The sequence below is a fragment of the Bacillus rossius genome, chromosome 2 (assembly GCF_032445375.1).
Source record: "Bacillus rossius redtenbacheri isolate Brsri chromosome 2, Brsri_v3, whole genome shotgun sequence".
Lineage (NCBI taxonomy): Eukaryota > Metazoa > Arthropoda > Insecta > Phasmatodea > Bacillidae > Bacillus > Bacillus rossius.
This window is the reverse complement of record NC_086331.1, coordinates 15,243,619-15,257,266: the sequence shown is the minus strand read 5'-3', so window position 1 is coordinate 15,257,266 and position 13,648 is coordinate 15,243,619. Positions and strand designations below refer to the sequence as shown.

General features: G+C 35.6%; 2 protein-coding genes across 3 annotated transcripts in view; one reads left to right on the top strand and one right to left on the bottom strand.

The window, feature by feature from the left end:
- Positions 1-13,648, top strand: part of LOC134529127 (carotenoid isomerooxygenase) — a 226,858-nt gene that overhangs the window by 7,607 nt on the left and 205,603 nt on the right. Inside the window, exon 3 of the mRNA XM_063362888.1 lies at positions 9,189-9,360. Coding sequence (XP_063218958.1) covers positions 9,189-9,360 — 172 coding nt within the window. The remainder of the gene's footprint in view (positions 1-9,188; positions 9,361-13,648) is intronic.
- Positions 1-13,648, bottom strand: part of LOC134529130 (facilitated trehalose transporter Tret1-like) — a 117,229-nt gene that overhangs the window by 94,583 nt on the left and 8,998 nt on the right. The gene's annotated exons all lie outside the window — the stretch shown is intronic.

Genomic DNA, 13,648 nt, shown 5'->3' with positions numbered 1-13,648 from the left:
GCGAGAAAATATTGCACAGAATTATATCAACTGTAACATCTTTGTCAATAAATATGAAATGTTATAAACTTCAGTTGGACGAAAATGTTTTTTTCCAAAAAGTGAGCAGTTGGTATTCCTTCAAGTGATGATGGAAAAAAAAAAAAGGCATCAAAGCTTCTAATATTCATACAACTGTTTAGCTTGCGTTTTGAAGTATTTTTAAACGCAATTGTCATCGTGATATCGCATCAGGTAAGTTTTTTGTTAAAATTTTAAATGAGCCTGCACACTGTCCGGGTCAACAACCCTGTCTGGGTCAAGACAGTTCTACAGTAACACATAATATTTCTTTATACCACTCATATTTTCCTTTCCCAACTCTTAAATTGGAAATTTGGTACTTGGGGAAATTCTGCACAACTGACATTCAAAATAAAGAGGTATTATACAGTCTACATATGATTAAAAAAAAAAGATAGAAGATCACTGTCTTCTACATTAGATTTTGCAAACACCACCCCCATCTCTCTTTCTCACTCCATAAAACAGAATTTTGGTACTTCTGGATGAAATTTTGCCAAACTGTGTAATAAAGTAAAATGAAAATTACTTTCTACATCTGTTTTGAAAAAAGAGGAAGATGAGTGTTCACATGAGATTTCTAAGAGCACCCAATCCCCTTTTCCCACCCCTTAGAGCTAAATTTTGGTACCTCTTAATGAAATATTGCACACTTGACAAAAATTACTGTCTACATCTAATATTAAATAAAGTGTGTGGAAAATTACTGTCTACATAAGATATCAAAAAACCAATATCCAATATTCTCACATCTTAAAAAAAAATTTTGGTACTTTTTTGATGACGTTTTGCACACTTGACTTTCAAAATAAACAAAAATGATTGTCTATTATTCAGGGTTGGGACCTGACGTGTAAAAAATGGTTTTCTACACGAAATGTAAAATACACTTTAAAAAAAATGTAATTAATGTAAAAAAAGTAAAATATGTAAAAAAACCTTTGTTGCCATTTTATATTTTTAATAATATTATTAAATGTGGCCTGGAGCCTGTTAATGTAGAATATAAGTCTTTCCACACAAGTGGTGGCCAAAGATTGACGTCAGCATGCAATTGATATGATTGTGGAAGGCATGTAACGTATCATGTGTATTCTAGGAACATTGTTATCTTATCACTACATGGAAAGGCAAGAGGCGAGTATGGATGTCACACTCACATATCGCCAGAGTTCCCATCCATATCATATTACAGTGACAGTGAGAGACACTTCCTTTTCTAGACCAAATTTGGCTAACAAGAAACAGATTCAGTGATGTAGCAGAAGTTTTTATGTTAGCAAGACAAGTCCTTCTGTGGTGAGAATCTGAGATTTATTATAACTTATAATAATGAATCATGGTGGCAGACCACTTCATAACATATATGGAGAACTTAGTTTTGTTAAATAAAAGATGAAAATAAAAATTGTGTTAAATGCTGCTTCTGTGAAGTGATAGTAAAAAACACTGCAAAGGAGTGTCTCAAAGCTCATAGAAGAATCTGGTGTAGAAAAAATCCACAAGAGCCAACACTCGCAGAATGTTCCCGGCCCCGCTCTACACTCGAGATGTCAGTCAAAGATGAAGAGATGGTGGACAATCCTTTGCAGCAGGAGGATCTACAAACCAGCTGTTGTGGCAGTTCAACATCACATACTGACTTCGATAAGGAGTCTACTGGTTCTGCTAGCCAACCTACAAAACACTCCCTCAGCTCTACATCTGGAGATACAATAACAAGTTATATTGACACTATGAATGCTTCTGAAAAAAAAAGAAATTGACTTAGCTGTTGCTAAATTTGTTTTTGGTTGCAACATTCCATTTAGTGTTGTGGATAGTATGCATTTTAAGGACATGCTGCAGAAATTACTCATTGATGGGTGGAAAAATGAATCCAATAATACTAAAAATGTTGTTACAATGCTACACAATGTCAATGCAAGTACTGGAAAACCAAAAAGTTGGTTTTTGGAGGCTTTTGATCTTTCAGGTGAGTCAGAGACAGGAAACAAACTATGTGAAATTGTAGAAGAGGCATCTGAAAAAGCTAAGACACTGTGTAACACACATATATATTGTACTGTCTGATAATGCCAGCAACATGGTTAAAATGAGCAAATGCCATCAATTATGGCATTCTGCCTGTAACTCTCACACTGCAAATCTGTTGGCTAAATACCTTCTACCAAAAAACGTGTCTTCAAAGGTAAATGAAGTTCTGAAAACATTCAAACATCCAGATCAGCAGCGCCAACTTTTGTCTTTTAGTGGTCCTAGAGTTTGTCCTGCAGTGGACACTCGCTGGTGCTCTCAACGAGATGCCTGTGCTTCTCTGAAAAGCAACATTACAGCAATGCGTAAAGTGGCAGCTAGCGATGAATTAGCCAAAATTTCACCACAAGTGAAATGTCTTTTATTTGATGAATATTTTCTTTCACAAGTAAATGATACAATTGCGCTCTTAGATCCTGTAAGCCAGCTCATTAATGCTTGTCAAAAGTCAGACAGCAGTGTTGCTGATGCAGTAGAAATGTGGATGTCACTACAGTTACCTGATGGTCATAATGACAAACATCATCCTCTTGAGAAGCAGAGAAAACAATCTCTAAATATATACAGCATGTCAACAAATGTACTTCACCCACAATATCAAGGTCAGAATCAATGAAGAACACCACAACCAAGTGGAAGGCCTCATATTGAAAACTTTGGACGCAGAAGGTTTCTTAAGTTTTCAACAGTATCGGGAAAAGGCTGGAATATTTGGTGACCTTATAAACAAATGCATTAAATCTCCAAAAACAAATTCGTTTTGTTGCAAAGATGCACCATAAGCAACTAGCAGATTTGGCCAACAAATTACTAAACATTCCAGCATCATCTGCGCAATTGGAGAGAGTTTTTTTCCAACTGGTCGTTTGTCCATAATGCCAACAGGAATCACCTTTCATTTGAGAACTAAAAAAACTATTGCAGGTTTATTACTCTCTTAAAATGAAAGATCAAGCGTGTGATGATTATTGACTACCCTTAGTCAATGTAGTGAAGTGGTCGCTTCATTAATTTATAATTAGTGAATGTTGGAATTTTAAACATATTGTTATTACCATAAAAGAAGCTATTTTGAATTCAAGCAACTTATTACTTATCATTATTATGTTGTGTTTACAAAAGTTAAAATAGTTTACCATCAGAAGTTATTCAGAAAACATCTGTTATTTCCTGCATAGAGTGAGGTGTAGTGAGAAATTCCGTATTATCATATCAAGGAAAGAGATTTAGCATAGCATAACACTGATCAAACAAGTAAAAGTTAATGGTGGAAAAAAACACCTTTTCATAAACACATTTAAAAATGATTAACATAATTTAAACAATCATGTATTAGATATGTGTAGATAGTAGATAGTGAAATATATGTCTGAAGAGTACAGTACATGTATGGCTAAGTTGTGTTTGTATATGAATGACTAAATTCAATTTGCACTAAATGTGTTGTTTAGTAGGTATGTAAAACCTTAACAGAAATAATAATTGAAGTAATGTTCTTTTTTATCTCCAACCATTAATTTTAATGTTAGTTAATTACACCATGAAGAAAATTGTTACAGGTAATTTACTCGCCCAACTCTGCTATTATTACAATATTATTCTTATCCTCCACCCACCAGTAATTTAAATTTCTGATACAAAATATTAAATTTTTGTATTCGATTTACTCTCTCTACACTTTAGACTTCGTAACTCTCTTTACACTTTGTAAAGCCCAGACAATACCGAGTAATTTAGCTTATTATAGGTATATACAGACACCCACACACACACACATTAACTCTAAATGCATTGTGCTGTAAAATATTTTTTTGTTTTACAAAAATGAAGTTCGACAATATTTGATAGTTTTGTAACTACTAATTTCAAAATAGTTAAAGTGTATTAAATGAAAAAGATGTATAACTTCTAACATGCAAGTACACGCACACTTTTTTTAGTAGGTATTCTTTCTACAACAGTAGAATATTTTTTTGGTCTAGTTTACAAAAAAAGGGTTTTATTTGCATTATAGATTTGATAAATTAATTTGGAAAGCTACTTATATAATACATTTTAATGTTCTTAGTTTTTAGACTATAAGCATCAAGTAAAATACACTGATTTGACAGGTATCGATGCTAATGTTGAAAATATTTTCACTAAACATACCACTTCAGCATTTCAAATAATCTTTATTATCATATTTAGGAATTGATTTTAGATAGACATGTATGTTTACTCCTTTTACAAATCATTTGTGTGGATGTAACAGATGTTTTGTCTTCTATTAGACTCTTCATAAATAATATTACTTCTTTCATCTTTTGGTGAAACATACAAAATTCTTTTGAGTTATATATTTTGTAGCTTATTTCAATTAAGTGCAAGTAAGCTATTTATGGCCCTCATATTGTGACTTGCAAGGTACTACCAAATCTAGCCAAAGAACAAAATGCAGAAAACATTTTTTCCCCGAGAGTTCAAGCCAAAAATCCAGCGAGAGCATGTCTAGATTAATGCGTACACTCCTCCTTGGAAGGTGACTTCAAATCCTGCATGTCCTAGCTGTGCTATGATGCTTCGAAGTTGTGCTCTTTAGTACATGGTTTTTTTAAATTATTTATTCACTTTTACAACTCTATAACGTTTACATAAATAAAGATAGAACCTGGTGGAAATGTGGAACCACACATAGAAAAGTCAAGGTGTTTTGTAGTACATGCTGCACATTGTTGGTTCACTAGGCTGCCGACAGGTGTCACTCTGGTGCCGTGCCAACTGGCACTGCTAGCATGCTCGTTCACTGTGTGTCAAGATGACGACAACAGAGTAACAAAAAGCGTGAAATAGGATGATCATTTAAAAACAACCTGTACTGTAATTCGTTCATGATTAATGCTGGAAAAAAAAACAAATACTAATAAGTACATACAGTTAATCATGGCATGCACAATTTATTGCTAAGTACGATGGTACCCTACTTTTACACTTATATTTAACACTTTGTTTTGTTTGTTGCATCATTTTTATGTGGTCCCATTTACCACTAATGTAGTAGACTTTTTTTTTTAAATTTTCTTGCATTTTGCATGGTTTATTCCTGTTCATTTTAAAAATGCATAAAAAAAAAAGTTTACTTTAAAAATGTAATTTATATCTTTTTGTTGAAAAAGGTATTGAATTAAAAAAAAATTTGATATTAGTCGTACCATCGTTGAACTTTGTTTATGCTAAGCCCAGTACATCTCTTTTTTGTACAAGCATACAGTGAATTTGTGTCATGTGAATGTCTACCAAGTATGCTAGCAACTAGCATACTAGGACTTTTATACTAATAGTGTGATATAGGAACAATTGTATCTTTCAGTGTTTCTTGTCACAATGAAAACAAACAGAAAATTATTTATAGCAGCCTCAGAATATAATACTTAATACATGTTTTTGAATTCATTTTAATTCTTGTCGATTTTAGTATACAAGTACATTAATCAAAAGCATTTTGTGCCATATAATTTTCTGTGTGAACAGTGACTGAAAGTACACATTTTATGACACCAAAACACACATAGGAAACACAATAGGAAACCAATAGGAAACTAAAATCGGGAAATGGTACATGTCATGCTTACAAGTTGAGTGATTAAAAATGTTATAGAATTTTGTATGTGAATAAAAAAATGTTAGTGAAAATAATAAATTATGCCTTAAATAATGAGTACAGAAATTTCAATTTTGTGTATTGCTTATTATCTTTTTCTGCATACTTATTAGAAAGGGAATTTAAATTTCTTGTTCACCTATCATGTTATCTTTTGTGCTCAAGAAAAGTTTTAGAAAGTTAAATACATGTTGATTGAGTTATAACTCAGTTGGAAGATAGAATAAAGGTGGATTTATAAGATCTTTTAATTGCTGTTACCTTGATACCCAGTACTCATTCAGTTCAAGAGACTTGTGTTTAAGAATTATGCACATGAAACACAAAATTTGGAACAATATGGATGATTCCTAGAAAATTGCATTTGTCCTATCCAATTTCATTTAAATCATTGTATACTACAACCATATAAAACTTTATTTCAGTAAAAATTTTAGTTTTCACTCAGCTATGTATTAAAAATGTAAAATTTTAGAATTCTGCCATAAACACTGAAAATTACTTACTATTGGTTGAGTGCGCGATGTCATAGCACTTGCGGACTAAATCGTCGTTTTTGTAGCATTGGACATGCGAGTGTGCAGACTTATTGCATGCAGTAAGCTGTAAAACTTGGTTGTCTGCCTAAAATTGTGCTTTGGTACAGTAAACTCTCTTTAATCTGGCATGGGCATGCCAGATTAGTGATTTTCCGGATTATCGAATGTATGTTGGTACTGTATGTATACAGTTGTAATATTTGCTGTGGGCAAAATACTTGCGACTGTGGTCAGAAAATTCTAGTTACAGTTCGAAACTATGAAAAATTAGGATGATCATATATAGTAGCGCCTGACCATAGACGCAAATATCTCTCTAACTCACATTAATATATTATTTGTGAGCCACCACCTTACACAAGACCTAACAGTACCTTGTTCAGACCCTGACTAACGAGGCTATGTGCAAATACGTATCACCTGAAGGAAGTGGTGTTGCACGACCTCACCAGCCAATCACAGAACATCCTTCACAAAACCATAGCAGTGTACAAATTTCGTACCCCTCGCAACGAGGCTTTTGTGGCAAAAATTAGAACAAGAAATAATCACAAAGTCTGGTGACATCATTTTTAACCAATTAAAAATAATACAGGAAAAAAATACCAGCCAATACTGGTGCATGGCAACAGAACCGAGTCCTTTCTCACACACACTTTCTCTATCTAATAATTACTCATTGGGCAAACCATGACACCTGCTCGCTTTCAGACAAAGGAAACTTACGTTAACACGCCCATTTACGAACAAAGCAAATACAAGCCCTCCTTAAAAGTTATGTAAAAGCACATACAAACCTGAATACATAAACAAATAGGTAAAAATAACACCTAGGGGCTTATGCACCATAAAGCAAGCAAATTATCAAAAATACTTAAAAAGCATGAAACAATGTAACTTATGATAATAACACACATGGCAAACCCAAGAATACTTTTTGAAAGGAATAAAAATATGTTATTTAAATGATATCAGAAAACCTAACCAATTTATTGAACATGATTTGACTCCATACTAATTAATTAATTACACCATTTAACAAGGGGAAGCACTGTATCCCGGGTCGTTACAACACGGGCTGCAGGAAAACAAACACTTTGGTCCACACGAAAAATCTTTTGACACAAGTAGCTCGGTCAGTGCCTGATTGCAGAATGTGCTGAACTTAAATTTATCCTATTAAAGAGCTCTAACTGTGATATACTTCTTGTAAATACATGTCGGGTAGTGAGTTATATTATGAATAGCAAAATGTACACTAGTTCTGAACTGTAAGAAACCTGATGTTGATATCCTTTTGCTTTAACATTTAACGCTAACTGGTATTGCATTTATCTTATTTTTACTTTGCATGCTCATTAGTTTATAGACCAACTTGTATTAAACCGTACATATGCATATTACTAACCTACGTGATTGTGATGTAGTGTTCGAGATATATTGCACTGCTTTAAAATATTTATTTTGGCTTGAATTCAAAATGTGTTTCACTTGCCTTTGGTATTCCATCAATCTTGTGTATTTAAATTGGTAATGTGTAATACTAGTGTGTTACAAGTTTAGCCATACTAAATATCAGATTTCATTGTTTCGAGTCCCATTTTTAAAAATATTTTTTTTAAACAATTTTGCATAGTGGTTGTACAACATAACACGTATTGTGTATGTTTTCTAAGCTATTGTCTTAAGTTTTTTTAATTTTAGATCAAACTGATCACATGCCAAACAAATATTTCTGTTCTCTAATGTCATGGGCCATAAATTATGTGGGTGTCAATTTTTCTTATCCAAAACTGTACTCCATCCCATCTTTGAATGTGTTTTTCTCAAGTTCTGTTCATGTGTAAACAAAACAGATTGTGCCCTGATTCTTATAATTTGTAGAACCTTCTTATTGGACAAAAGAAAAAATATCAGATATTACCCATATTATGCTTATGTCATTTATTTACATATTTATAAACATATGCACTATCAATAGGATTATATCAGTTGACTGTAACTTCAAACGCTATTTCTGTTATTTTTTGGGTCATCTCCATACTTGAAAATATTAAATGTTTTATTTTTTTGAAGTTATACTTCTAATGCGACTTCCAACAAGGTTGCGTTAAACGTTTAACGGTACCATGGAGAATAACCCTACCATGGAGAATGATTTGCATGCAATTAAAAACTATTTTTAATGATGCCAAAGAAGTATAACTTCTCATGCGCGTACCTAAGTACACGTACCCATTTTTTATTTTTTGTATCTATCTGATGAAAATATTGATAAACTATGGTGGTAATAGGAGTTTCTTGGCTTCTTGGTTGTAGTCTGTCGAAGGCGAAGATTTCACCGATGTTTCGTTCGACGTGCAATCATCTTCATCAGGGTAGCCGTTACCTGCTGAGGTTCTTGTAAGTTCTCCTGCTTTTAAATACTCTCGCCTGGGAGGGGTGTGTTTCCTGATTGGCTGCAGCTGTGAGCCAATCAGAGCCTTCATTTCTTCCTGTTGGCTGGTTGTTTTGGCCAATCGTAGAAGGGCTGCTGTGATTGGCTGAGGCTGCTGGCCCTCCGATTGCTCCGAAGCCCATCTCCGACTGGCCAAACCAACCAGCCAACCAGAAGAAATAAAGACTCTTACTTGCCCACAGCAGGCAGGAGAACTTTCAAGAACCTCAGTAGGTAACTGCTACCCTGATGATGGTGACTGCAATTTTGACCAAAATGTTAGTGAATTGTTTGCCTTCGACATGACAACTCAGAAGCCAAGAAACTACAGACAATGGCCGCTAATGCCTGCTATCTTTTTGTGGTGGTAATAGTCAGTAACAGTGCATACTGTCTTAAGTTGTGTAGCATGTGTAGAAAAATTATATTCAATTGATATTGACCCAATAATAATTATTCTGTTTACTTGCAGGTTAGCATTGTTGGGGTTGTAATGAACAAACTACAAAATATATTGAAGTCAACATCAACAATGGATATTCCTATATCTCCAATAAGAGTAACTTTTAGAGTCCACATACACTGCACAATTTATGCAGGTGCATCAAAAGGAATGAAATCAGAAATTCTAGTAATATTTCAGGGTAAGTGAAACAACGCAAGCATTAGTTCAGAACATTGTTTGTAGTTGTTATTACATCATAGGTACTACCAATTCAGCTGGATGTGAAATATAGAGAAACTGTATCAACCATGTTTCAGCAAAAAAAATTTACCAAGCATATGACTTCATGTCTTATAAACATGTCTTGGGGTGATGTGCCCTTAACCAAGAAATTAGTTATGACTGCTGAGCAATGTGCCCTTAACCAAGACGTTACGTTCTATGACTTTACATGTTACTCTTGTATGGACTGTTAACGAAGTTGCATTGTCCTTGATTGGGAAATACTGGTGGTACTCCTATGCCAAGACGTATACAAAAAAGCAGAGTTCTGCTTCAATGAATGGAATGGTAGGATGTTGCACCTGCTCACTGATCACTAACATACAGTTTTGATAATGTGAGTGTTAATGTTTTATTTACAGAATGTTCAAGAACAAAGGGGGATTATTTTAATGGGTGGCAGGGAATGCCAAAAAAAGCAATTGTTGTTAATGAAGGTATGTCCAGAAAAGCAACCCTGCAAAGTTACTGGCATGAACAGTAGCCCACAAATTTGAATTTCCCGCACATTATGCGCAATTCAAGTGGCTGAGAAGACAACCCCCCCCCCCCCCCCCCCCCCCATCAAAGAACCGTGACGTACAAATGCCCCGTGAAAAGCAGGTTGATGAGGGGGGCGCAGATATTTAGAGTTAAACATGTGCACTAGCAACCAGTTCTCAGGTGTACAGCATAGTGAATAGTTGGTTGTCTTAAGTGTGCATGTTTGGCTTTGGCGATTAGCACAGTGTTTATGGTTTAGTGAGTACAGTGCAGCAGTTATACAGATTTTACGATCAACAACAGCTTGACAAACTTAACATTTTCAGAGATGTCCAACGTGTGCACATGGTGAATTTGTGTGGGGGGGGGGGGGGGGGGGGGGGGGGGGGGGAATTGCCGCTTGATCAGTGTGCATTTACCGAGAGTGCTTTCAGAACAGTAATGTACTGAATGGGAAGACCATCTTACGTCTTAACCATTGACTACCTGAAACTTTTGCCAAACAGTTTATTGTTAGTGCATTTGGCTGAATCTAAACCTCGCATTGTCGCCTGCTTCCCGTGGAGCATTTGAATGACATGGCACTGCTAACGCGCATCCTCTCAGCCATCAAAGTGGTGCATAATGTGCGGAAAATGAAAATTTGCTCACTACTGTTCGTGCCGGTAACTTTGCAGTGTTTTGTTTTCAGACATATGTTCCTTAAAGATTATTGCTTGTTTTGGCATAACCTACTATCCATTAAATTAATACCCTGTTTATTCACGAACAATCTGTATATAAGGCAGAAATTTAACATTTGGGGCACACACTCAATACACCAGCTTCTGATATATTAAGTCCACGGCCATAGCCTGTGCATACAAATCTGCACACATATACAGAATGAGTCAGAATTTTGTAGACAAACTTCAACTATTGATTCATCATTTCAAATAGTAAGTTGAAAATGGATTTGAATAAAGTTCTAAAAGAACTGCACAACTTGCAGCTGTCTTTAAATGATTTAATTGAAATAATTAGCATTAACATCTTTGTTTATTATAAATTTTTTTGAGTTTTGTTACCCCCCATTTATTTGAAAGAAATAATTTTACAACAGTGACGGTGGTTGTAGAAATTTTTTCACTTACACGTTATCCAGAATCTCACTGTTCCAGCTTAAAAACTTTGTCATTTTCATAAACAATTTTGCTTAGCTCCAACTTCAAAAGTGTATACCAGTTCTGGAGAGCACTTTAGACCATAATTAATAAAAATCTTTTCAACTTTTTCATGATGAACCGGCAGCCAAAGTTTGTTGAATTGTGACTTATTCTTTATAAGTTCTGCATGACTGAGGGTTATTGCAAGGCTTAGTCTTTCCAAAATATTAGGTCAGCTAAAGACAAAGTCATTGTGTTTACTACCAATTTCTAGAATTTAGCTACATTGGGAAAAAATGCTCTTTTATGAAATTTATTGTTGTCAGGATTTCCATCTCTTTGAGATAGTTTTTGTCAATAGTAGTGTTCAATTCTTATAAATGAACAATTTAAAAACTTTTAGAGATAATCGAAACTGTCTGTTTAAAGATGTGCCTTGAAACAGGAACGTTGAAATAATTTTAGGATTCTCAGGAGATAACTGCATTTGTTGAGAGTGTTGTACTTCAGTGGCAAAGTTAAGAAACTAGTTACAATTAAATGTTTTACTGTTTTTTGATTAGCTCAGACAGGGGCGAAAATCTGTAGGATTTGCAAGGGTGGCTGCAGAAATTCTTGGTTCGGGAAGGGGGGGGGGGGGGAGTTTTGCACGTCGGTTTTTAACCGACACAAGTTACCTCTGGATAGGATGCTTGTATATTGTATGCTAATTATATGTTTGTCTTTGTGCATGCAGTAAACAGAAAACTTTAAAATAGACAGACAGTTTTCCATAAAACATAGTTTTAACATATATGTTTATCAACCCCCTTTCGTGGTCACGATTTTGCAAGCACAAGCGGGCCACCCTTAGTGAAGGGGCTTCTTAATTCCGGGGGGGGGGGGGGTTGGCTGGTCCCCCTGGCTCCCCGGGATAAATGGTGCACATGACCACAGACATATAGACATCAATTTATATTTATTTTCTCTTTTAGTGCATAACTTGTAGCGGTTAGGTCCGCTACTTTCAAACGGCGCGCGTCATTGCGAGCCTCCGGCACTCCGCTCCCCTCCTCCTTCTCCCTCCTTCCCCCCCCCACCCCCCCAAGTGTTTGTTCAATTTGTACTCGTTCCCCCACCCTTTTGATTATAGGCGCATGCGCGCGCTGCGGCGCGAGCTTATAAATTAAGCTGCAACCATAGAGCCTTCTTCTACTGGTTTGTTAAGTCAGGCTTGGTTGTCAGCAATAGCTGATCTGTGTAATTCTACTAGCATGTAGTTCGAGAGCTTCTAGTTAAACTTTGTGCGTGTGCGACCTCAGGGGAGAAATGTAAGTTGGTTTGAGTCGTCAGTGAGGCGGTGGCCCTCACCCTAATGTAGAATCATTTATTCTTGACTTTGTTCTATCTAAATTCTTTTTCGGCCGCCACCATCAAAAATTGTTTGGATTTTTGCATTAAATTTAACTTCACTTTCGCTTCCGTTTTTCTGTTTGTAACTGTCTCCCCCTGAGACGTCGTCGCATGTATTTGTTTGTTAAAGTTTTTTAAAGAATAATGTAACTTCATTCTTTCTTGTACCTGCACTTTGCAGTAGTTTGGTAATTTAATTTTTTAATATAACTTCATTCGTGGCAATGCTTGTGTTTCGAGTTAACTGCGCATTGTCTCTTTTTGACGATCGTTGATTGGATCGCTTACTGTGTAGCCGGCTTACCCATATAATTGTCAATTAACTCGCTTTGTCAGAAATTGTTCTCACTTTATGTATTCAGCCTTGCATTGTTTAAACTTAACATTATCAGCAATGTTAACGTAATGTTATTTTGAATTAATTTTGATTATGAATAAAATGTCTGTGTACCTGAAACCATTTACCTTGCATATCTAATCTGCTCCATTCACGTAAACCCCAGTCCATGCCAGGTTCTGGTCTCCCACATCCCCTAGTAGGCCCCCCATCTACTTCAAACTTAAGAGATTATTGCTGAGGGGAGACTTGAATGGGGTGGTCGTGATTACACGTAAACCTTTCTTTTATAGAAAACTAAATAATTTCTTGAAAATATACAAAGCATACACAGATGAGCTTTACTTAGTTCTCGTGCTAATACAAGTTAAAGTAGTGAATGAAAATGAGACTTCACTTCAGGATAGCCTCATGGGCTACTCATCAGTGGATGCTCTAACTTTCGAGATAGTGCTAATGGTTCTGTTGAACTTTTTATTTTATTTTGGCTTAAATTTAGATATTGGGATTTCATGGCCAAAGTCACTTACTGCTTCTGGGTTGAAGCCACATCCATTATATTAGTGGTTTGCCTGATGCTTCGGCATGCCTCTTCAATCCTCTTCAAGAATGATTATTACCGTAAGGCCTGGTGTTGTGGCACAGTATTTATATAGGGCCATTCACCTCAATCTGTGATTGGTCTCTAGGGGTGGTCGTGGAGGAGTGTCTGGCCAATCAAAGAGTCTGTAGGTGCATCAACTCATTCTCAACCCGGAATCCAATAAGCAGTTATTCGGGCGTAACATCTCATCGACAGTGAAGTCATTAGAGACAGTAACACACGACGACACATACAGGGATGTTAG